Source organism: Numenius arquata, chromosome 2 (assembly GCF_964106895.1).
Source record: "Numenius arquata chromosome 2, bNumArq3.hap1.1, whole genome shotgun sequence".
Classification (NCBI taxonomy): domain Eukaryota; kingdom Metazoa; phylum Chordata; class Aves; order Charadriiformes; family Scolopacidae; genus Numenius; species Numenius arquata.
Genome location: NC_133577.1, coordinates 115,692,767 through 115,717,829, shown reverse-complemented (window position 1 = coordinate 115,717,829; position 25,063 = coordinate 115,692,767). Strand labels below are relative to the sequence as shown.

The 25,063-nt window shown below is 36.8% G+C and overlaps 1 protein-coding gene across 2 annotated transcripts in view; it reads left to right on the top strand.

The window, feature by feature from the left end:
- CPNE8 (copine 8) overlaps positions 1-21,442 on the top strand; it is a 104,834-nt gene extending 83,392 nt beyond the window's left edge. For both annotated transcript variants that reach the window (XM_074162057.1, XM_074162049.1), the window contains 7 exons: positions 2,074-2,120; positions 2,855-3,036; positions 4,973-5,100; positions 8,611-8,713; positions 12,447-12,504; positions 15,151-15,224; positions 21,254-21,442. In XM_074162057.1, the coding sequence (XP_074018158.1) occupies positions 2,074-2,120; positions 2,855-3,036; positions 4,973-5,100; positions 8,611-8,713; positions 12,447-12,504; positions 15,151-15,224; positions 21,254-21,442 (781 nt within the window). The remainder of the gene's footprint in view (positions 1-2,073; positions 2,121-2,854; positions 3,037-4,972; positions 5,101-8,610; positions 8,714-12,446; positions 12,505-15,150; positions 15,225-21,253) is intronic.
- Positions 21,443-25,063: the final 3,621 nt, after the last annotated feature.

The following is a 25,063-nucleotide window of genomic DNA, read 5'->3' as shown; positions in this document are numbered from 1 at the left end:
TCTATGTACAGTCATCTATAAATTGTTAAAATCAAGTAATTGATTTAAGCTCTTGTTTATTTTTCTATAGCAGTATCATCGAAATAAATGTACAGACGGAAACAAATTCTAGAGATGTAGACATCTGTTTTGATCTTGTTTTTTGTCATGATTTTTATAGTTGCCAAACAGGCAGATACTGTAATATGCATTCTCTTCTGCTTGGACAAAAGTCACATTCCAGATTACAGTGGATTGTGAATGGGAGAGGGAGTTTTTCTAGTTTACCAGATGGCTTTCTGTTATCTGCAGCAGTATATGTTTAATACAGATACGCTGCATTGAGGAATACTGCAGAAACCGATGCTGTCAGTCATTACCTGTAGTCACATGAAAATTGACTTTGTTCTTTTTGCCATTAGATGTGGTGTTAATATTTTTTTTCTTTTACTTTTGTTACCCGTTTTCCATTTTAATCTTCTTCTACTGTGCTTTCTCTTGTTTCTGTCTTGAATTCAGAACCCATGAAACTCTATTTCTTCTTACCAATTGGATCAGAATAGCTGACCCAGGAAATGGGTTTACAAATAAGTTTTGCTGTTCTTATGCAGAGGAAAAACTGTTTGAGGGTTTTTTTTCAGAGTAACACATTTTTCAGCAGGCTGAAGGATTTCTGTACTTGATGTTCCTGACATGTAATGCTTGGAGGAGTCTTGTTTCACTCTTCGTACATTACACTACACCAAAGTCCTTAAAATTTAAGTACAGGGAGATTTTAGCCCAAAAGCAGTTTTGCTTTGCAGTGCCAATGAGGACTCTGAGCCTAAATCTAGAAATGGAATTGAATTCGACTTTTTTGTTGTTGTTTTTCCTAACCTGTTCTTATCTGAGGAAGACAACTTTTCAGCACACTGTAGTGATGGTGGTAGAAAATCTGTTGACATGTACTTCTTAGGATCTTTATTCTTGCAACCAACTGACAGTGCAGGAGGACGTTACGATTAAGAGGCCACAGGGCCTGACATTTGGGTACCAATCAAACGATATCTGGCTTGTGATGCAATTAAAACTTTCTTGGGGAAACTGCGTAAAGCAGAATGCAGAAGCATTGGCAGAAAACTTCTCGTATAAACCTTAGGTCTCTGAATTTTTCAGAGATTGCAGCAGCTTTCCCTGTTGATTTTTTTGTTGAAGTCCATATGGGGGCCACAGCAGTTTTAGACATATTCCAGGCTGACAACGTTCCAAGGGCTCTTCTTGATACTGTGGGCATTGCTTGGCTTTTACCACTTTTTTGGAGACAGACTCCACTGGTAACCTAGCTTATTATGTGTTAGCCTTGTGATTAGCATGATTCCATGTGATTATTTTTTTTCATGTCCCGCTTTTTATGAAATAAACAGTATTTTCTCTGGGCACATCAGGTACAGGAACAGAACTGCATTTAGTTGGATTGTCAATCTGTAAAAGTCTATTAATGGTTAATTTTTCTGACAATAAGTCTATGCTAACAACTGATCCGTGCAGGATAATGGCTTTGTTTAGCTACTGCTTCAATTACAGATCTTTCTATTCCTGCTTCCAGATTTTGCTTTTGTCTTCTTTTAAGATTACCTTGATCTGCTCACTCAAAGTATTGACTTATCCTGTCCAAAGGTTTTATGCATGGCATGATTTCAAATATGTTCTGACTGAAGACACAGTTTTAGTGTTAAGAAAAGGAGAGATTAGTAAAAGCTACTTCCCTTGTCAAAGACTTCCATGACTAGGGCTAAAATATGTCCAAGGAAAAATCAGTATTACTGTTGAAAATGAATTAATACTGTTTATGATTCTTAATAACCTTATTAATGATTTAGGATTTTTCAGAAACAATGAAAAAAGGAAGGATGGAGTAAAGTAACTGTTTTCCGTGTGTTAATAAAATAGTGTTATGTATCTCTTGGCTGGAACCTTACAAAAGAATTTTCAGTGTTTGTTTCCTGTATTAGAAAGTCAGTGTCCTACAGTTTGTCCAGAATGTTATCATCTCTTGTTTATTTTTCCACATAACAGCAAAAATATTAATAATATTTGTATTTGCTTTTTCTGCAGAACCCAAATCAATTTCACAGTAGCTATTGATTTCACAGCCTCAAATGGTAAGAATAAAAATAAACATCTTGTGTATGTATGTGCTGTGTTCAGTTTTAAGCATACCTATGTGTGTGTATGTATCTGTATCAGTATTCTGCTTAACTTCGGTGTATTACTGATTATTTGTATGCCTGGCACGACCTGGAATCAGGATTCCATTTTGCTGAGCAACAGACAAGAGGCCAATTCCTGTCCAGAAGAGCAGGGCAAACAGAACAAATAAAAATTGAAAAAGCTACATATAAAATTGAATAAGTAGGAGCAGTTTGCAAATGTGTGTGTGCTTTTTTGTTTTTGCTGGGAGAAAACTGGCTAACTTACAAGACCCCATTGAGAGGGGCAAAAGTAAGGAGTTTCAGGTAGATTGAGGCTGAAGTGGGGTGAAGCAGAGATCCTCCTCCAAAGCTGCTTTCAGAATGTCATAATACTTTTGTAAATTTCGTCTTTAAGTGTATGTCATTTTATGAAATGACACAAATTTACAAGTCTAATCACAGTTTCTTGCTGCCCTTTCAACGCCGAATAAGTTTATAGCTACTACTATTAACCTATTGAAAATGTATTCAGAACATTGCATTTTTACCTGATGCAACCACAGTTATGTATATAGGAAATAAGTGTATTTTCTTTTCGTGATCTTTTCTTTTCAGTTTCTGCTTTCTTAGATTTCTGTCATTTTTAAGAGAGAAAATTTTGAAGGGATTCAATTTTAAAGTAAATCTGATCCTTGCTTCAACAGGTAACCCTTCACAGCCTACTTCACTGCACTACATGAATCCCTATCAGCTGAATGCTTATGGCATGGCACTGAAAGCAGTAGGTGAAATAATTCAGGACTATGACAGTGATAAAATGTTCCCAGCTCTAGGTTTTGGAGCTAGGCTGCCTCCAGATGGAAGAGTATCGCATGAATTTGCACTTGTAAGTAAATAAATATTTATATATTGTTTGAATTTCTTTACTGCAACAAAATTTTGGGAGTTAAGGTTGGAGTTTTAAGCAATCACTGCACAGGTAAAGAACAGAGAATGTGCTGATTCTTCTGTCTAAAAGAATGTTTCAAAATTTTTCATCATAGTGAAGTTACTGAGAGAAATCTGGAGTCAAGAAGTCCCTGTAGGCCAAAAATAGTAATAAAGAAAAGTAATAATCTTTAACTTCAACTGTAGCAGCATGAGAAACAGATGCTTAAAAGACTTCAGATTGAAGCTAATCTATTTTAAGAAGCAAGTAAACAATGATCCAAGATAATCTTTCATTGTTGTTGTTCTCTCTTATTTTCTGGGAACTCTTTATCTTTTACAGGCTGCTAGTTTAGAGACGTAGAGGTAACTAAGTGGACTATAAGCTGAGGAGACTAGAACAGACCTGAGACTGGTCGATGTGCCAGTTAAATTACAAACCTAAAATCTAACAGGATTTGCCAGAAAGGCTGATGTGTTCTAACTGATGCTTGTGATTAGTGTGGATGTTTACTTGCTTATTTTGAAGGTTTTGTTCTTCTCTGAGTTAGGGTAAAGTTCTCAGAAGTACAGCAAGTAGTAGCATATCAGGCAAGTTTTAATTAGATAGCAGCAAAGACATGGCAGAAGACTGGTGATTGTAGATGTATATTTCTTCTGTCAGCCTCTGCTAGAAAACAATGCCACATGTCTTATCTCAAGGGAAGGTTTTCCACATGGATAGTAATTTAAAACAGGTGCAGTTGCAGATATTAATTTGAATCACAGACTTTCTTTGAACTTTCATGTAGCAAGTTCAAATATATTGATACATATAATCTTAAGGCTATTAAAACAGTAGACTTATTCCTGGCTACTTTCAGTTTTAAAAGCTATTTCTAAAATTAATTCAGTTAATTCATGGGGCTTTGAGGTGCTTTTACAGAGGAAAAAACAGTCTTTTATTCCTTCATTCATATATAAATATACATAGGTGTCTCCCATTTAATGCTAAGCAGTCTTTTCAGCACTCTCATAATGCTCTAGATCGATTCCATGACAAATCCCCTTTGCTTCTCTAGATTCTCAGGGAGAATTCTCTACCTCAGAATGAGATACTGGCATGTTAATCCAATGAGGTGGTGGCACATGAAGGGGAGTAAGGTCATTTGGAAGATTTTGAAGCCTTACATGCATCATTTGTCTGGCTTGACATAGGTCATTAATCTGGGATTTAGCTTTCATGTTTGTATTGTCATCTGTAAACAGATATCCTCATTATAGAGTCATTATGGAGATAGATAGTAAAATGCCTTTGCAAAGAATTTACAGTCCCAGCCATTTCAGTAGGTTCCCAAAGAATAAGTTCCTTTCTTCATCAGTTTATACCAGATTGAAAATCAGTTTTCCAATGCAGAAATGTTGTACCAAGACAATTAAGAGTTTATAGTTTGTCCTGTACTCATATAGTGTATAAGCACCAGGATCTGGCAATCGTTGCTTTTTTCCACATTCTTGAAATAAGAAATCACAGCCAGAATTGTGCTCCTAAACGTGATTCCAGTTTTATGACTGCCCTGTAATTCATACGTTAAGTCCACATGGGGAAACGCCTGTTACTGTTGCATGTAAGAGACTGTTTAATTACACTTAAGATGGTATTTATGTCTAGGAACCAGTTCCAGTGATTCAGACTGCATATAACATGAGGCTGCTAGAACCTCCTTCCCTAGGCTGTTAACACTCACAGCCGGCCATGGCACTTACGTTCGGCATTTGTAGTAAACTGTCTGAATAGATCCTAGAATGCTTAGGTCTTTGACATTTAAAAATGTACACTGGGTAGTGTTCACTAACCTTCATCATTTTTGCTTCATAATTACTTTTAGTGACTAATCACCTCTTATTTTCATTAGAATGGAAACCCTCAAAATCCGTACTGCCATGGAATTGATGGTGTAATGGAGGCGTATTACAGGAGTCTAAAATCTGTACAGCTTTACGGACCAACAAACTTTGCCCCTGTAATCAATCATGTAGCCAGGTAAGCAGCACAACAGGTACTTCGCAGAAACTTCTTATTGTCAATACAACTATCACATATAAAAGGCTAATGGTATGTGATGCTAAACATTGAAAAAGGTATCTACAGTTATTTTGTTATTCAGTGTAACGTGACTAACTTGTACCTTTGAGTAGGTTTGAAGACCATGTGCTAGTATTATGCAGAATTTCATCACATACTAAAAATAAATACAAGTGATCCAGCTGATCCACCCTGCGTTAAAATCTTAGGAGAAATCATAAAGAAGATTTTTGGGAGATCACTCTGTCATGTTCCTTTTTTGTCCTTTGGAGCGCAGAATTTTTGCTTTACAGAAAAGACATAAATGTAAAAAAAATTATAAAATGCCATTTTTTAATGCATATGTAGTTCCTCTAATCTCCAAACGTCCAAGACATCAACAAAATTTTCCAGGGCGCTCTGTGGCTACAATTTCCAGCTGGCAGTGGTACTGTTAAGGCCACCACTGGGGAGCCACAGTGCAGTGTTATACAACACGTCATCCAACTTCTCAAAGTAAAACCCTTCTTGTATTTGTAGAACTTTCTTAAGAAGGATAATGTTGCCTTATTTTGGCAGATACGATCTTGACTTACAGTATCGCTCCTTGTGTTGGTATAAGAAAAGGGATATGGCTCAGATAACTCATCTGAGTAACTACCTGAACAGATTTTATTTTATTTATAGATACAGAGAAAGAACTAATGTTTATAAAATAAAGCTGTAGGGATGTGTAAAACATTGTACTGTTAATGTTTTATTTAAGAGTTTGAAAAATAGTTAATTGTTGTAACAAGAAATATTTATTTACTATCTGTTCTTCCTGTTGTTAGTTCTACAGCCCAATGAAAAATAATTTGCAAATTTTATGGTGCAAATAATTTTCTTTGCACTGCAGCATGGTTTGATATTTATCATTAGGATTAGTGGTTCCATCTTCGAATCATACCATTCAAATTATGTACATGTATATTCCATTGCTTGTCTTTAGCAACTAGCTGTCTCCTTTTAATCTGCCTATTGATGGGGTCTCTCCATTAGCAGTTTTCAGACTGTGAGGAAATATGCCAGTCCTTGTGAAAGCTGAGTTCCATGTATGTGACATTCAGTGTCTGCATTAGCCATATTAACTGGAAGTCTAACCCGTTGACTTTTCTGGCTCTTTCTTCCTCTTTAGAACTGTCATATCAGCTGAGCTGGCTGTTCCAGTATTTGCCAATTAACCTCAAGCCTCCTGTTCATTGCAAAAATTAAAATTCATGGTCTAGTACCATTGGAACATTGGCATAAATTGAGGTTTTTTTCTCACCAGTTGTTTCTCAGGAATATTTGTCAACTTTTGCAGAAATACAGAAGCCTGCCACCAGCATTTGTAGTTCTTCCACTGAGTTTTTGTCTAAATATTAAGTCGTTGCAAACTTTGGGAGCTCCTTCTGGTAGCAAATCATGGTATATTGTAGTGGAAAAGTTAAGTATCTTCATTGGGATAATCATCCTTAATATACTCCGTGTACCAGTCCAGTTCTCACTAACATCATATTCCTTTAAGGTTCAATTCCTTGGCTATTCTGTTGACTCTTATAGACATAGTAGTAGAAATTATGATCTGCTCTGCAGTTACTCTGTGAACCTGCTGTCAGTTTTAAACAAATTTCGTCTTCCCACATTCCTTCTACTTAAAAATATGCCTCTGAGGTAATATCTGGAAACTATGTGAGATATTACTATCCTGTTGTGATCTCAGAACTCTTCAGAAGCTCTTTAAGCAGATAATGAGTTTATTAACTCCTAACTAGGAGAAGGATATCTCAACTACACCAGATTCTACCTAATATCTTCTGTCATATCTCCTCCTTATATAAGATCTTTCTTGCAAAAGACTTCAGAATGTTTTAGTCTGTGGAAAATTTGAAATAACCAAATTTCTATTCCATTTCTTCAGAGTAGGTATGTAGACAGTATTAAGTGCTTAGAAAGGATAATGACTTTTTATTTTACTCTCTCGTCATCACTTGTCACTGCAGTCATCAATGAAAAGATTATAAGCACTGTGGAAAAACGAGATAAAAGAAGTCTCCATGTGGTAGGGAAAATGTATTCCGTATTAGATCTTGTTAACCTAGGTATTTAACTCTCAGTCCCTACTGCCAGTCTGCAACTAGAAGATGTTCAGCAGGTCTTTGTGGCTTTTCTACCCATCTATATCTTGGTGAGGAAGAGGGAGGAGTGTGATGGGTTTATACGAGTTGTAGATTCCATTTCACACACATTCCTTCAAACTCTTGTAAATGTTGTGGTTATAGCACCCTTTTTTTTGACAGTACTCTCTTGCAAATGCATTGTGTAACATCAGCGTTAGAATTTTCTAAGCACATGTAATCATCATGCACATCATTAGAACAGACCCTGTTCAGAGACTCAGGCCTCTCGTGTTCAGTGACCAATGAGGCAGCGAGTTCTTTGACAGTCCTATTCTGTCATATTCAGAAAATTATATTGGCATATCATATTATATTGGGTATATATTCCACAGTATTCATATGGAGACTAATTTTTTTTTCAGTCCTGCTCTCCATACTACTCATTGCTACTTTTATTACAAGGTTCTACTATATTTGACTCCTTCACAGCACCAAGAGCCTTCATGAAAGTAGTTAACTGTATTGGCTGCTGGCAAGTGAAGCAGCAAGCGTAGCAACCTGCTCCATGAAAAAACAGTTCTTCACTAAATATATGGGACACTTTGACCCTTGGGGTTGAAGAGAAATGAACTGAAGTCTTAGTTTCTGTTACGCAGGCCATAGAGTTCAGTGGGGCTGCTATGGACTCACTGTCTTTCAGGACTTTCCAAATCTTCAGAAGCTGCTCATTTTCAAAAAGCGTGTGCTTCTTGGGTCCTTTGGCGGAGGTGGACTGGGATGGCACTAGATATGTTTTGTCTCTATTTGTGTACAGCACAGGGAGAGGCTTGAGTCTTGGAAGCACATCTGTGGGTGGTGCAAAGAGGTTAATCTAAGCCAAGGTTGCAGGGTGCACGTTCAGCCGTTTTACAAATGGGCACATAAATGGAAACTATAAATCTGCTAGCATGGTCAACAGTAAGTAACCTGGTTTTGTGAGCCAAAAAAAAAAAAAAAAAATTTATGCAGTGTGCTGATTTCTAATAAATTTTATTTGTGCTATAAAACCATGTTCCATGCTCCTCTTGGTAGTGAAACAGTTTCCATTTTTCACTGGTTCAACACATGCAAATTATCAATACCAATATTGTTTTAGTCACATTTTTGTAATGTTTTCATTTAAAAGTAGAATGTACGTCTTAATTATGAATGCCTTTACTTTTGAAGTCCACTGCATCATCTTTCTTTATTTTAATTAGTCCTTAGTAGTAAAATTTTAAAAATACAGCTTCTTTTCATATTAGTTCCTTTGTATAATGGTGTTTTGTTTTTTTTTTTACTGTTATAATGTTGTTCTTTCTTCCCTTAGATATGCTGCTTCAGTGAAAGATGGCTCCCAGTATTTTGTTCTTCTCATTATTACAGATGGAGTTATTTCCGATATGGCTCAGACAAAAGAATCCATAGTGAATGTAAGTTTTGCTGAAAGTATTGAAATTTAAAAGAATTATATTTCTAGGAATTAATATTTTAGGCAATAAACCAAATCAGTTAATATTTCATGCACTAAATTTTTCCATAAATTAACCATTTTTTCCAATCATCAAATGTGTATTATGCATGAAGACAAAAAGAAACCAGAAGTTGAATCTCAGCTTAATTTAGGTAGCATTCTGTGGGAACCAATACTCTTCTGTCTATCGCTGTATGTTCATATGATTTTCCTCATCTGATTCTTGCCATCTCCACCCTCATGCACATCCCACCATGCAGTTTTTCATAGTGAACTGTTCTTTCGCTTTCTAGCAGTTGCAGACAACTTTGTTTCCCCCCTTCACTTTTTAAAAGCTGCCCCAAGCTTTCTGATCCCACATGTCAAGCATACCAGTCATCCGATTTCCTTCTAAATAGTCCCTAAATGAATTTTAAAAATTCTTAATTGTTTCTCAGTTCCTGCATTATTTTCAATATTTTTCTCTTCAAAACTACTATGCATGTAAGTAGTATTTTGTATTATGAACAGGTTCCATTTTGCTTTGGCCCCTGGGCAATATCAGAAGAAAGTATTTACAGAAACAATTTCCAGACAAGATTAAAAAAGATCTATACCAATAGTTTTGAACATACAACAGTGAATCTAGTTAATAGTGAAGTAGTGGGAGCAAAACCTACATTAAAATAATTAAGCATCATGTCAAAATGAGTAGTGTAGCATTAGATGGCATATTTTTGAAGACCCACTTTCACTTCATAGAATCATAGAATGGTTAGAGTTGGAAGGGACCTTAAAGATCATCTAGTTCCAACCCCCCTGCCGTGGGCAGGGACACCTCCCACTAGAGCAGGTTGCTCAAAGCCCCATCCAGCCTGGCCTTAAACACTTCCAGGGATGGGGCATCCACAGCTTCCCTGGACAACCTGTTCCAGTGCCTCACCACCCTCACAGGAAAGAAGTTCCTCCTAATATCTAATCTAAATCTCCCCTCTTCCAATTTAAAACCATTAGCCCTTGTCCTGTCACTACACTTCCTGACAAAGAGTCCCTCTCCAGCTCTCCTGTAGGCTTCCTCCTGTAGAGATTCAGTACCCTTCCAGTTTGTAGGTTGCACATGAAAATACTATAGGAATGTTCTGTCATTCACTGGAGAGCAAGATGCCCTCAAGTTCCAGCCAGCGTCATGTAGACAGAGTCTGTGTGTTTATAAGGACTCTGGCAGCCCACCTGGTAAGTTTTTGCACCCAAAGCTACAACTGTGTTCGAAGGTACCAGTTTACTTCCTCTGCTGTTCCAGCTTCCGATATTAAAATAGGATAAACTGACTCTGACTTTTAAAGGAGATAAACAAGGCTTTAGCTTGGAAGTTCATCCTCTAGTCTAGCCTAGAAGTTTGGAACGTAGCTTCTTATAGACGAGCTTCTTTTAGGTGACAAAAAGGCTCCGTGAATAAGAAAGTGCAGCTCTTGATTTAACTCACCCCTCAATTTGAAGTCCATAAGTAAGAGATCAGCAAGTCCAGTTGGCTGATATCCTGTAAGATTAAGTAATTAGCCACTAAGACATACAGAAGAACCTTGTCTCCAGTAATATTTCATTTCCAGGAATAATAGCTGTTAGTCTGCAACTGTTTGTAAATACAGCAGATGTGTTGTTAGCTTGGAATGAGTGGAAGTTTGGGAACATTTGCAGTCTTTCTATGAAGATGCATTCATTTTTATGTATACTTGAAGTGTGAGCCCTGTATACCATGACAGAACCAATTAAATGCTATTCAATAGCAGTTTTTTCAGTCTTAATAGTATCCAAACTAATAAAAAGGGCAGTGATGTTCAATGCAACTTGATATGTATAAAGCTTAGGAAGGATCTATTTCATTTTTTAACACTAATTGTGCTTTTAGGCATCTTTCTCATTACAGCATATATGTCAGACACATTCTGTTTTACCAAACTGCTTAAAGGTTATACTGTCATTCAGGAAATGCCAACACTTAAATTTATATGCAAAAGTTTAACTCTTTGTCTTTATGCTGTCCTTGCCACTTGCTATTTCATATACGTTGCATCACTTTATGCTGTGCCTGTGTGAGTAGGCATCTCTTTTAAAGGATGTTTTCTTTGAAATCAAGCAACAACCTGAAAACCAGGTGTTCTGTTTTAAGAAGTGCCTTTGTGTCTTGAAAGTATTCCATACTCACTAGTATTGACTTATGCACTGCACTGTAATTCAGTTACAGTTACACTGTATTTATAGCCCTTAATCACAGAATCAAAGACTGGTTGTTGTTGGAAGGGATGTCTGGAGGACATCTTGTCCAACTCTTGTCCCCTGCTCGAGCAGGGCCACTGAGAGCTGTTTGTCCAGGGCCATGGCCAGACAGCTTTTACTGTTATCTTCAGTAGCACATTAGTATTTAACTAACAAGAGATTCTGGATTTTTTTTACTCTGCTAAAAAATTTTAACTGAAAGATTGACTATGTAGTTACGCTTTGTGATGAATTTGCAGTCAATGTCTAGTACATAGCGTATAATGTATAGTGCTGTAAAACAATAGATAGTGATTTATAGAATGGCATATTTTTATTGCTTTAAATAGCATGTTTCTGATAATTAACTGTAAATCTTCTGCTTAAAGAAAGTTGGTTTTATATGTAGTATTATGACAGATGAAGAATGGGAAATGGTGATGATGTATCTAAAATGAGATATCTTTTAAATGAGGGAGAAAAAGACTTTTTATATTCCAAAAGAAAAATACAACAATGTTCTAAAACCACTTGACTTCAGTGAAGCAGAGTTTAATTTAGCAGAAACTGTACATTCTGTAATTTTTTGGCCAGTGTATACTCCTGTATAAAATGACTGTAGACATTTCCCAGTTCATCAGAATGTCTCAATAAGGAACAGTTGTCAACCCTGACATTTGGTAGATTATTTTTTTTTTTTAAGTTGTTACCCTCCTCAACAGAAGCAGTTTCAGATTATTTCTGTAAACTAGCAGATATCTGGTGCTACTATCAGGGCAGGAGAATCCAATATTTATGATACTGTCTTTGTAATTTTAAAGGTTTTACAGAGAGCTTATTCAGGGAAATCCAGATATAGTCTTTGTCTTGTTTCATTGAATGAAAAAGATGAAGTAAAATTAAAAACCTTACCATAAGCCAGTTCGGTATCTTTTTTACTCCGTGGCATGGATGACTGACTTGGATAAAATTTCATTCATGGAAGAATTATAAGATACAAATTGCTCAAATAGGAGATTTATTCTCTTTAGAAAAATTAGCATAAATTCTATGTAAAAAATAGTGTCACATGGTTCCAAGCAGCTATGCAAAATCAAGAAACAGCAAAACACTTTTAAATAAATGTCAACTGTCATTAGTTACGTATTTGCAATTATTAACAGTTTACAAAAGTTTCTAAGTTAAATTTGTCATCTTAGTTGTCATATTGGTATTAAATCCTAACAGTTTGTTGTGTTTAATTATGATCTTATATGATGCAAAGACTTTATAAGGAAAAAATAAATTAAAATGATCATCAGCCTTTCTGTGTTCTGTACCACTCAACCTTTTAGGTGGAAAAAAAAAATGTTCTTTAAAACATAACTTCTGCATGTTTTTTATTCAGATTGTCCTCAGATCTCCCGTATTATCAGCAGAGGTTGTAATGCATTAAACCTCTTCTTCTTCTTCTTTTGAAGGCTTCAAAGCTTCCAATGTCAATAATTATAGTGGGGGTAGGACCAGCAGAGTTTGATGGTAAGTGTTCTAGTGTTTTTCTTAGAATTTTTAATACTTGTTTACATTTTAATAATATGTGGCTTTTCAAACAAATATTGTTCTTTAAAAGAGCATAATATGGAACAAGCAGTAATCACTGTTGACATTTCCAGCTGGATTGATTGATAAGTCAGTATGATTACAAGCTGCCATGTGGAGCTGTGTAGCCCCTCAGGCTCTGTTCAAGTCACAGAACCATATGGGGGCTCAGCATTTACAGAGCTCCAGAAGATGAGTGGAAAAAAAAACCCACAGTAAAGTAAGTATACTCAAGTAATGCTGAATTTCTTCAACACGGATATTTAGTTGCCTTGTGAAGTGTCAGTTGACTGGAAATATTGATCGTCTGTTCTTACTGCACTAAAGAAATACTGAGAAAGATAAATACATTCAAGGAGGTGATCTGGGTTAAACTGGATTTCACTACATAGCAGAAGTGAGCCTTGCTGCGTGGCAGCATTGAGAGACTATTACAGCAGGAGAGAAATTACCAGGATTATTTACAATTCTTTCATGTAACGTTCCGGAACACCATTCTCTGTTGCAATAACTAAGCTGCTTCTATGATTTGGCCTAATTTTTTAAGTGCCATCGTGTATGGCACTGCACCATAAAGTGTAGACATTCCCTGTATATCTATTCCTGAAAGTCCTACATTCTTTCTTTTTAATTCTAGTACTTCTGGTTAGACAGCATGCCTTCTTTTGTACATGAAATATATTTAGTACTACCACAGATGTATAATGTAAATAGTCGCTGATGACTATACCTGTTAATTCTTGTACAAATATTCTAAGAGTTTGAAAACGAGGAAAAAATAACACACACAAAAATTTATTGGGGGTTGACTTTCTTATGCTTTTTGACAAGTGGTATATTAGTGATAATTTTAAGTATCTTATTCCTTGAAGAGATTATCTAGGTCAACACTTACACTTCAGATGATTGTATGCCACAAGCAATGAGAAAAGACAGTTTATCTTCATAAATACACGAGGGAAATTTGCAAACTTCATTTTTACCCCTGAAAATTCCAACTTGGGTCATACATTACTTCCTTTTCTCTCACCCCTCCTTTGCCTTTTCCCTTTCTCCGTGTTTGTCCAGTCCTTGGGTTTGCCCAGGCTCCCCTTAACTCAGTCAGGACATAAAGATTCTGCCTTCTTTTTACTTCTGGAGGTTGTCTTTGCAGAGTTCTTGGGGAGTCATCCCTATCGCTTTTCTTACAGCAGGATTCTTTTTGGAGTGGAGGGTACAGTTTCTGTCTTTGGACCCACGCTCCTTGAGTATGGACTGCAGTGAAAACCACCTATTAGATGTGTGCCAAATCTGTAGTCCCTCAATGCCCAAGAGGGCAGAGAAATGACTTTCCCATTTGTAGAAATTCCTTCTGGAAAAACCAAGAGACTCCATGTCTGTTGTGGACAAAGTGTGTGTGTAGAAGGGTGTATGTTTCACGCACGCTGTCTTACAGTTGAAATGCTTCAAATGCCAGTCAAGCCTCAGTTCTGCTGTAGAGGGACTAAGCTACTCCTCTGTAGATATCCCTGCCCTCCAGATCTCCCAGACCCTGGGGCATACCAGAGGAGTTCTTAAAAAGTCTGGAGCTGAGATAGATGGCACATACATTTGTCAGAACTTTACTTAAGGATGTGACAATGACTATAGCAGGTCAAATCAGGGGTCCATTCTGCCCGTAGCTGACATGGCCATGGGTGGTTATCTATCTGTCTCCTGGTTTGAACACACATATATATTTTGCATCAACAGCATCATCTGGCAACGTGCTCTACAGACCTACTAATTCTTTCCTCTTTTGTTTGGCTTGAACTCAGCTCTTGATAGCATCATTTATGCTCTCTAGTTCTTGCACTGGAAGAACTAGGTTTTGGAATGCTGGTTTCGGTGAACTCAGCCCAGTTTGTAAAGCCCTGAGAAGCTCAGTGATGCAGGGCTTTGATTTTCATAGCATATGCTGAAAGAAGGATTGTAGGATTGCAGATCCAATGGCTGAGCAATAATGTGTGATCCCAAGTCTAACCAGAAAGCAGGTATGCCTTTCTATCTAGAATGGCTTCTGGGTATCTGGACAAGTTTAGGTTTTTCCTGGATCCTGCTCAGAAAGATACAAGAAGAGTTACCTAATAAATTTAGTATTTTTTTTTTTAAGAACTCATTTCTGTGCATTTACAGTCATAACTTACAATCATACTGGAAAAGTAATTACCTTTGTGCTGTATCCTATGGTATCTTCTGTAAGAATAATTGCTTAAGGTGAATTCTTCTCCACCTATGAAAGTACAAATAGGCCTTACCAAAACAGATATACTTGTTGATTTGAGAGCTTGAAGGATAAGGACCTTGTTTGTCATGGTCTGTTTTATTCTGAAGATGACAATAAAGGCAAAAAATTTGTATTGTCAGCATAGCATGAAAAAGTGCAAAATAACTAAAAAGCATGATCTATTTTATGGCACAAATGATCTTAAAGAGTTACCTAAATAACAATTGTTGGTTTTGTTGCCCTAAAGTGTAAATTGACTCAAGTTTTTCTCAGTAAGATTGTTTTTGTTGTGTAGCTGAACTCATAGATTAATTCATTTTGTTTCTTTTTTTTTTTTTAAGCTATGGAAGAACTGGATGGTGATGTAGTGAGGATTTCTTCAAGAGGAAAGTTTGCAGAAAGAGACATTGTGCAGGTGGGAGACAAAATTTACTCTTTTAGTTAGTTTTTACTGATCCTATTTGTCTTGTTTCTGTCTATATTCTTGCCTTTCGTTTTACCTAACGTACTTTATCTTGGGGTGTTCATAACAAGCTCAGAAACTCTCCATGATACCTATAAACCTTTATATAACAGTAGTGGATCTGCATTCATTAGGAAGTGACCCCTAACTGGCAGCGAAGTGATTTATAGTCTTAGGGTTATACAGCAGTGGGAGAAGAGTTAGTTGGCTCTGTACTGCAATCTCCTATGATTCCATAAAGAAAAACTGCAGCTTTTGTGGAAGTTGGCAATACCTACACTTCTAACAAGTGCATTTGAGATGCCAAGGGTGTCTTTCCTTGCCTCTAACTGCCGGTCCAGAAGACCATGCGTGTCTCCCAGTTCCTATGTTCTGTCTGCCAGGTGCAACCATGCAGATGTCTCATGCTTTAAGGAACCTCAGATGATAGCTGGAACAAGTTGTCCAGAGAGGTTGTTGATGTCTTATCCCTGGAAATGTTCAATGTCAGTCTGGACAGGATTCTGAGCACCCTGAACTAGTTGAAGATGTCCCTGCTTATTGCTCAGGGGTTGGACTAGGTAACCCTTAAAAGTCCCTTCCAACCCAAACCATTCTAGGATTCTATGTTCCGTGTCTACGTGACTGAACCAAGCCTTAAGAGTGCTACTCTCATCTACATTCACGGACACCTCCATTTCTCTGCCAAAGTTCTCTGGTTCTGTTCCTGCTCTGTACAGTCATTCAGTCAGCCCCATAGTTGCGTTTCAAACCTATGCAACCACCGGCAGGTTGGTATAGCGGTTTGCATGCGCATACACACCCACCATAATCCCCCTTTCCCTCAGAGCTCAGATTTCTGGAACTCCACAGGTTGTCCAAACTGTGTATTTCACCCATGCTCCAGGCACCCCATCTTGCCTTCTGATTACCTACCCCCCAGACAGACTTTATTTCATAATTATTTTCTTGATCAAATAAAATTAACTACGTAGGCATTTTTTATTTTCGTGGGCTACTAAAGTGGAACCAAACAAAGAGAAAGACGTTTGGTGGCTCAGCACACTAGTCCATTCTTCCTAAAGTTAAAGAAGTTGACATTTGAAAAACAGCAAACTGCTGGAAAATTGGATCAACCTGATGACTGTAGAAAGAATGATACCTGTCTGAAACTAAATCTTTTATGTATAGCATATTTTCCTGGAAGTGTCTGAATACATTTATGAAATAGAATATTTCAGTTGGAAGGGACCTACAACAGACATCCAGTCCAACTGCCTGACCACTTTAGGGCTGACCAAAAGTTAAAGCATGGTATTAAGGGCATTGTCTAAATGCCTGTTCAACACTGACAGGCATCCTTAGGTTCAAACCTTACCTTAGATCTGCCATTTCTTCTTCTCCTTTTATTCCTCCTATTTGTCAAAATTCATAGTCTTCACTTATTTTTCCTCTTGCTTATTTTCACTTATTTCTCTCCAAGCCAGGTTGGATTTTTATATTATTGTTGTTGTTTAGTAGAAAAAAATATATGTATATTGAATAACTTGAGCTATATGAATAGCTCATATTGCAGGCGATAATGTTTTAATAATAATTAAGGTCAGATTGCAGCTGAAGAACTTTGGAATGTGTATATTTGTTTTCGTTTATATGTGCAGGAATGGAAACTTTTCAAGATTTTTAACATTACAAATACTGGTATGTGAATGTTTAAGGATTTGATAACTGCTGGTGGATACAATATCTCAATCCAAGGAAGTGTTCAAAACATGTATGTGACGCCTTGTTTTATAGTTCCTTTTTGTTTAGAATACAAAATAAACAAATCTACATAAATATATGGAAATTTAAATGATCAGATCTTTTTTCCAGTCTTAAAGCTTCTCAGTGCATTAAATACTACATTAAAATTCCTTCTCTATTTTTTTTTCCTAAGTGGCAATCAGAAATGGGAATAAGATGACAGCAGTTAAATTGCCCTCATAATCTGTATGGATATACATTAAAGAGTCATAGGTTCATAAATTACTTTTTCTAATAATTGAAAAGCAGACTTTTTTGTTTCTGCAACATGCAGAGAAAGCAGCTAATGGGAGAGTGACATATCAAACTCTTCTAAGAGTAAGGCATGCTGGCTGCTTTAGTCAGTGTTGTCAAAAAGGTAATTATAAAAGTAGGGATGAGGAGAAGCTGGACAGCTGAACAAGAGGCAAGGAATAACATTTCTTATTTTGTCAAAGCCTTTACAATGTTCCTTGTTAGTCCCATATTGGGCTGGAGAGGGGCTGTCTGTAACCTGTTATGCTGTATATGTCAGTACTGTTCAACAGAGCAATATGTGGAGATCTGCCTCCAGAGCTGCAAGTGTTTCTGGACCCCAAACTAATATTTCTGCAAAGCCTTTTGCCATGTTGGATTTTTTAAAGCTAATTCAGATACCTCTGACATGCATTGCACTTATGTTTAAATGCTTCTTAAATATACACAATGTAATTGTACATAATTTCTCCAAACAACAGCAGCTCCAAAAGCTGCTGGTTTTACATTCAAGAGCATAAATGGGTAGAGTTCTTCAAATGTTATGAACAAGATCTGTGAAAATGTTTTGCATCAGAAATATTCTAATTTCTGCTGAGAAATAAAAAATAATATGCAATGAATACCCTTTTGTATTTCTTCAGAATTCATTGCATATCAGGAATGTAATAAAATATTTATTTGCTATTAACGTGTTTCAATCAGAACTTTTCCCCAAGTCATATTGAATTACCTGAAGGCAGTATTTTTTTGTGCTCTTTTTCTGTCTAAATACTAACGAATACATTATAGGCTACCTAAATAAATAAGAAGGGATAATATCAAACCCTTTAGGTTTGTTATGACCTTTATTTTATATCTGGCAGAATAAAACCGATTGGCTTTTATAAAATTAACTACTCAAAAAAAGTTCATCTTTTTTGTGTATTGGGTTAGTTAAAGTTAGGTAGTGAAATGAACTGTTAATTTTAACAGTCAGTATTGGGAAATATTTTAATTAAATTAGTAAAGCAAAACATTGCCTGCTAACAGTGAGTCAGTGGATCTGTTGTATTTACTACTGACTGCAATTCATGTAAAGACATGACCTTTGTTATTCCCTCCTCACTATTATACATATGTATTGTAGGAACTCTCCATTACACATGTACCGGTTCTTCCTCATTTCTGCTCCTTTGTTACCTTTTTTCTAGTTTTAGAAGTTTTAGGAAAATGCTTAGTTGTAGTAATGTACCTATTGTTTCCCTTGAAAATTTTGTATATTACCCTTTTAAATGAAACTCTCAAACTAGAGAAAAAGCACTTTACATTTCATCAATTTCCCTTTGGTTTCTTACATCTTTCATTTTGTTCCTCTGCCACCTCTAGTTCTTACACGTTAGCTCAAGGCCTTGCTGTCATTGCATATCTGTATGCTTATCTGTCCATAGTTCCTCCAGCTCCTCCAACATCTATATACCGTATGGAGAGGAGAGAGAGAACAAATTCAGGCCATCTATATTGTATAATTGCATTTCAACAATTACACTGCAGAAATAGCCTCCCTTTGCTGCAGAGCAGTGGTCTGAGTTTTCATGTCTGCAGACTAATGGGTAAGGTGGTCTCTTGGGATGGGACACATTTTGTTCTTGAACTCAGACCGCATGTGCTTTTCACAGAAGACTGACTAAGTATTTGAAAATGAATAACCACATGAGGGGAAATGAACACCAAGCTTATCGCTTCCCAGCTGAATGTGTAAGCCAGCAGGCTAAAGGGATGCTTGTTTTGTTTTGTTATTCTTCTAACTTCATGCTTCTGGGGATGGTCAGATGAAATCTTACAGAAAAGTTGATGGAGTTTAAGAAGGAACAACCATTTGAAACAGGGCAGTGCTGGACTGGCTTCTAAAAGCTGGTAGAGCATTTTTCTGAAATTGAGGAGTGAGTTCTAGTAAATGTCACAGTATGTGCTTGTCTCTTGTATTGAAAAGTTGCTGAATAAACACAGAAATATTTGACAGCTAATTATGGAGCTGCAGATACCTTGCTTCCTAATGCCCTTCCTTAATGCCCTGAAATCATGTTCCTTTTGCCTGTTTTCTCCTGCCCTTATGCCTGATATGTTCTTGGATACAATAGAATGAAGAGGTAAAGGATACTTCTGTCTAGAATAAAGGCTACTCTCACAGAAGTCTTTTTGACTACTCTTTTCTATGGCAGCCCGTGCTACCTGGCTCTGCTTGAGCAGCAAGGTTGGACTAAAGGATCTCTAGAGGTCACTTCCAGCTTCAACAGTTCTGTGACTAAGTCATCATCTTCTAAGAAGCTGCAGATCTGCTGCTTCCTTGGGAAATGCCCTAATCAGTAGCTGTTTATGCTTAATTTGGTGACAGGTTTCAGTTTAATTCAACATAGTTAAAATACCTAGGCTTGAGGACTTTTTTCTGGCAATTTGAGATCCTTTTCAGGACAGTTATGCAAAGGATCGTCTCTTACATAATTCTAAACACCTTTTAGTAGGAGATTGATGCCTAGATAGGTTTTGTAACTCCAGGGTGAGAAGTGCTTTCCAAAGTTGTTGTGAAAGTGATATAATGAAGTTCAAGTTCATTATTGCTGAAATGTTGTCTTTGGTTTTGGTTGGGTTTTTGGTTTGGTGTTTTCTCCAAGAGGTGTTTTTTTTTTTTATTTGTCTGATATATTTAGTGGATTTTTTTTGTTTGTTCCTGTCTTTTCTGGAAAACTCTCAGGATCTCAGAAATACAGTGTAGGCTAAACTTGCACTGTAATTCAGTGTTCCCCTAAATCTTGAAGACTTCAGTGCTTTTTAGAAAAATGGAATTAAATTTGTAGACTTTCTTGGTTTCTGTGCATCCAAGAAAGCAAAATGTATCTGGTTGGTATGATGGGCAAAAAAGTCTTCAGATTTTAGAGCTCAGCCAGGAGATGAGAGATCTGTGGGTCTGACTTCTCAGTTTTAGTTTTATCCTGGAGTACAACAGTTAACAATTAAACCTTCCCTGTATTGTGCACGAATGGGGGGAAAGGCAGCATTATGCTTTGAATTCCAGCACAGAATAGCCTGGCATATCAGTACCAGAAGTAGCTCTGGACACTGAATCCCAATTTTGAAAAGTCACCCAGCTGTCGCCCTGAGATAGGCTCCAAAATCTGAGCAAGAAGCAGAATTTCAAATCAGCCTTCCCTTTGGCATAACCTATAATCTAGCTTAACCCGCTACATCTCTGCACACTGTCTGTTGTGAATAAGAATCAAGGAGCCTAGATTGTTTCTTTTTTCTATAGCAGAAGCACAAGCACCTCATTAATTATTATGAAATCCAAGCCAGAGCTGGGGGTAGCTAACTTTTTAGGTGTTGGAGATCTGGGTATCACAGAACAAGTTCTTTTTTGAGTCCAGTCCTTTTTGCTTAGATTCTTTATGCATTTGTTAGTATCATATAAAAAGTGTTCAGGTGGTTCATAGTTCTATTAGGCATAATGCCAAATGGTCAAGAATATAAAGTCATCCTTTCTGTTTTGTTCACTTCGAATGGCAAAAATTCTATTCACAAAGTGCCAGAGCAGAGGCAGTCTGGTAGGAGAGCCCCACGAGCAGGAAACGTAAGCTAAGAATAGCTTTCTGAGACAGAATTACCTTCTGATACGAAATGGGATGGGATAACCCAAATATATCAATGAAACTAGCAATCTGAGCTAGCCATGGCTTAGGTGAAGAACTTCACCCAAGTGAAAGCACGGTACTGTTTCTATTAGAAGATGGATTTCTAAAAATTGAGATACAGTGTGGATATATAAAATATATAATATAAAATCCAAAATATCTATATATATATAGAATATGTAAGGTAGCATATTCATGTACTCTTAACTCCCTAGATAAAACTTTCTCATTTTTATGTTGTAAGATGGATTCTGTGTCTGCATAATGACCTGCATGCACGTCTCTCTTGTTTTGTAGTTTGTGCCATTCCGAGATTACATTGACAGAAGTGGAAACCATGTGTTAAGCATGGCAAGACTCGCTAAAGATGTTTTAGCTGAGATCCCAGAGCAGTTTCTGTCTTACATGAGAGTCAGAGGAATAAAGCCATCACCAGCCCCACCACCCTATACACCCCCCATTCACGTGTTGCAGACTCAGATATGACTGCTCCAAAGCGCTCAGTGTTTATCACAAGTCAAGAGTCTCTGGATGCAGCAGTAGCTTCTGATAACTTCTTGGAGCTGGAAAAATTCTCTTCACATACCAAAATTCTCCTATGGTTGCATGAGCAACTGGAAAGCTTTTAAATGCTAGGAGCAAAGTGTTGATGTTCTCTCTGAGTCTTTTTTTTTTTTTTTTTTTTTTTTTTTGACAAAAACCCAACTTTTTTGATGTATTTATTGGAGGGGAAAGCACAAGTCAGGATTTCAACTGAGAAGATATTGTCCTCTCTGAATACTGTGTGTATATAAATGTATAGGAATGCTATTACTCTGTATCAATGTTTACATGTTACTATTTTTAAATTTCAGTACTTTTATAACTATTCTTAAGAATAAAAGTTTGGAATATTGACTCGTCTTCTAGCTTGCAATAGTTTGTCACAAGATAACAAGAGAAGCAATATCTCTTTGAATGTTTGTCCAGACAAATACAAATGAAAGTTAAGAAAAGGACAAATATCTGTTGTGTTTTCCAATACCGGAATTGCTTCAATCAGTTCTCGGTAATCCATTCATCTCACAGTTTGAGAATAAACTCCTAAAATGTGAATAACATAATTGCATATGGCTTATCACTAACTCCAAACTTTAAGGGGGAGGTATGTGTATTTTTTTCAGAGATTCTTCAATTTCTAAGTTTATCTAAGTTTACAGTTTTTTAAACTAGTTACTGAAGCAAATTAGAAGAGTTACTTGCTATAAGTAATTAAGGAAAATTACCTCAAATCAGAACTATCAGAGTATTATAGTTGACTCACTGAGCTCATTAAATCTTATCATGCATTCCTTAAAGCACTGGAAATTTTGCATCAGAAAAGTCTTTTGGAGCGATTACAGCAGATGTTTTATAATGGACTGTTTTAAACTTAATTTAAAATTTTAACTTTTTTTGTCTAGATTTCCCATTCAAAGGGATGCTGGCTCTTAATATTTGGGTTTAATATGTCATTAATCACATTTCCATTCATGGTGCATGAATGATAATGCTAATTAACTGGTTTAATAATTGCACAACCATGTTGCTTTGTGCACAATTTTGTGTACGGAACTACCCAAAAATTTTATGATATGCCTGTTCATATATAATTATAAAATGGTTTTGCATGTACAGTTTTTACAAAATACACAGTTTTGTGAGTTTGTGTCAAATACATTTTATTTAGAACTAATGGCCTTAAACTTCACAAAACTCCTGAAATGATTGTGAATTGCCTTCAAATACTGTTAAAACGGAACATTTTAATTTTTTGTGTCACAGTTGTAACTGTCTTGTAATGTAACTTCTTTTCTTTGCATATAACCTGTTTACTACTTGTTTCTTACTACTGTATGTTGTAATGTACAGTATAAAAATAAGGTGCGTTTTTTAAGCATGAGAAGTTTTTTGCCAGAAAGCATATCTTCAATATTAATGGCATATAACTATGTAAATGCAGAATCTTCTGTTTTTAAATATATTTAACTTCCTTTAACTATCTCATGTGGGAAATTACTTTTTCCAGATAATTATTCTGTTAGTAAAAAAAAAAAAAAAAAGGATTTTTTTGGTAAAAATAAATCTTGTTTTATTTTTATTTCAAAACAGTTTTTACATAAATATGGACTTTAGTTTTCTCACCAAAATATGTATTTCTTAGTGGATTGATGTTGCATGAATGAAATTTGATACCTGGCAACTACAAATTTTGATGAAAGTGCATCTATAAAGAATAAGTTTAAATCTACTCAATGGTGGTGGTCTCCTTCCATCTTCTGCATTTATTTTTCTTACTTACAGTATTGGCGCTTCAAACGTAACTGGATTAGTGCTATATTTCTGTTGTTTCATTTGGTTAGACAAATCTTGATGCTGACATTTGTATTGGTTCCCAACGACCCATGTATGTAACAGGTTTTCATTCTAAGGCCAAAACTACAAACTTCTTTTATTCAGTTTAAAGCAATTTATTAGCTCTCATTTAACCAGCACCTTTTATTAATCCAAAGATCAGTCTCAAAACTAATTTAACAACTCATTTAATAAGTGAAGGAACTTTTAAAGATAGGTATTACTTAATCAAATTTATTTTTTTCTATCTAGCCTAAGTACCAGCCTATTCTGTTCTGCACTGCTGATTCTTCTTCTGTTTGGTATTGGCTTCTAAATCTAACATATTTAATGGATAGAAGTAGATGTGATCAGTGGACTACGTATTCTAATGGGAAAAGGAGACTTTTTGCAGACTTATGACATGCCCTATATGTTTTACATCTTGGTTCTGTAACGTGTATGAGAATCATGATGTAGACTCACACAGTAGCCTCAGTCATTCCAGTATTAGAAGTGAGAGTTAATGGTCACAACTTGAATTCAACTTCCCAGCAGAGGACCTGGGGGTATTGGTGGACAGCCGGCTTAACATGAGCCAGCAGCATGCCCAGGTGGCCAAGAAAGCCAACGGCATCCTGGCCTGCATCAGGAATAGCAAGGCCAGCAGGAGCAGGGAAGTGATGGTGCCTCTGTACTCGGCCCTGGTGACGCCTCACCTTGAGTGCTGTGTTCAGTTCTGGGCCCCTCACTACAGGAAGGACATTGAGCTGCTGGAGCGTGTCCAGAGGAGAGCCACCAAGCTGGTGAGGGGTCTGGAGAACAAGTCATATGAGGAGAGGCTGAGGGAACTGGGCATGTTTAGTTTGGAGAAGAGGAGGCTGAGGGGAGACCTCATGGCCCTCTACAACTACCTGAAAGGAGGTTGTAGAGGGGTGGGTATTGGCCTCTTCTCCCAAGGGAATAATGACAGGACCAGAGGAAATGCTCTGAAGTTGCGGCAGGGGAGGTTTAGATTAGATATTAGGAAGAATTACTTTACTGAGAGAGTGGTCAGGCACTGGAACAGCCTGCCCAGGGAGGTGGTGGAGTCGCCATCCCTGGAGGTATTTAAGAAAGGTGTAGACATGGCACTTCAGGGCATGCTCTAGTGCCCGAGATTGTTGGTTTGTGTCTGTTTGTGGGTGGGGTGGGGTATGGTTGTGGGTGTTTGTTTTGATTTGGTTTTGGTGTTTGTGTTCTGGGATTTTTTGGGTGTGGTTTTTTTTGGTGTTTTTTTTACTGGTTGGACTCGATGATCTCAAAGGTCCCATCCAACCAAGAATATTCTGTGATTCTGTAATTTCTCCAAAATATCATATGCAGCTTTTTTTACTTCTGGCTTTATTTTTAAGAATAATGGAACACAAAACTCGTATTCTTTCCCAAGAAATGCTAACTTCCACCAAAACTTGATAATTTTCTATGACCGTAGCAGAGAGTATTTGTTGTGATGTGTTAGGTGACAAACAAACTGCCCTGAAAGGGAAACTGTTGGCCTTGACGAAAGCTTTCTTCCTTTGGTATCCATCTTGGAACAGATGTTTTCCTTGTAATACGTGCAGAAAATGCTATGGCAGGGTGTGAACTGTACAAATGTTGCTACAAATGAGGAAGGACTCTGGCTCATGGAGGAAGTAATTTGAGAGTGACTCTTTTAGGTTTGGTTCTGACTGGTGGGGAATGGTTTGCTAATCTGGAAGAAGAAACTGGTTT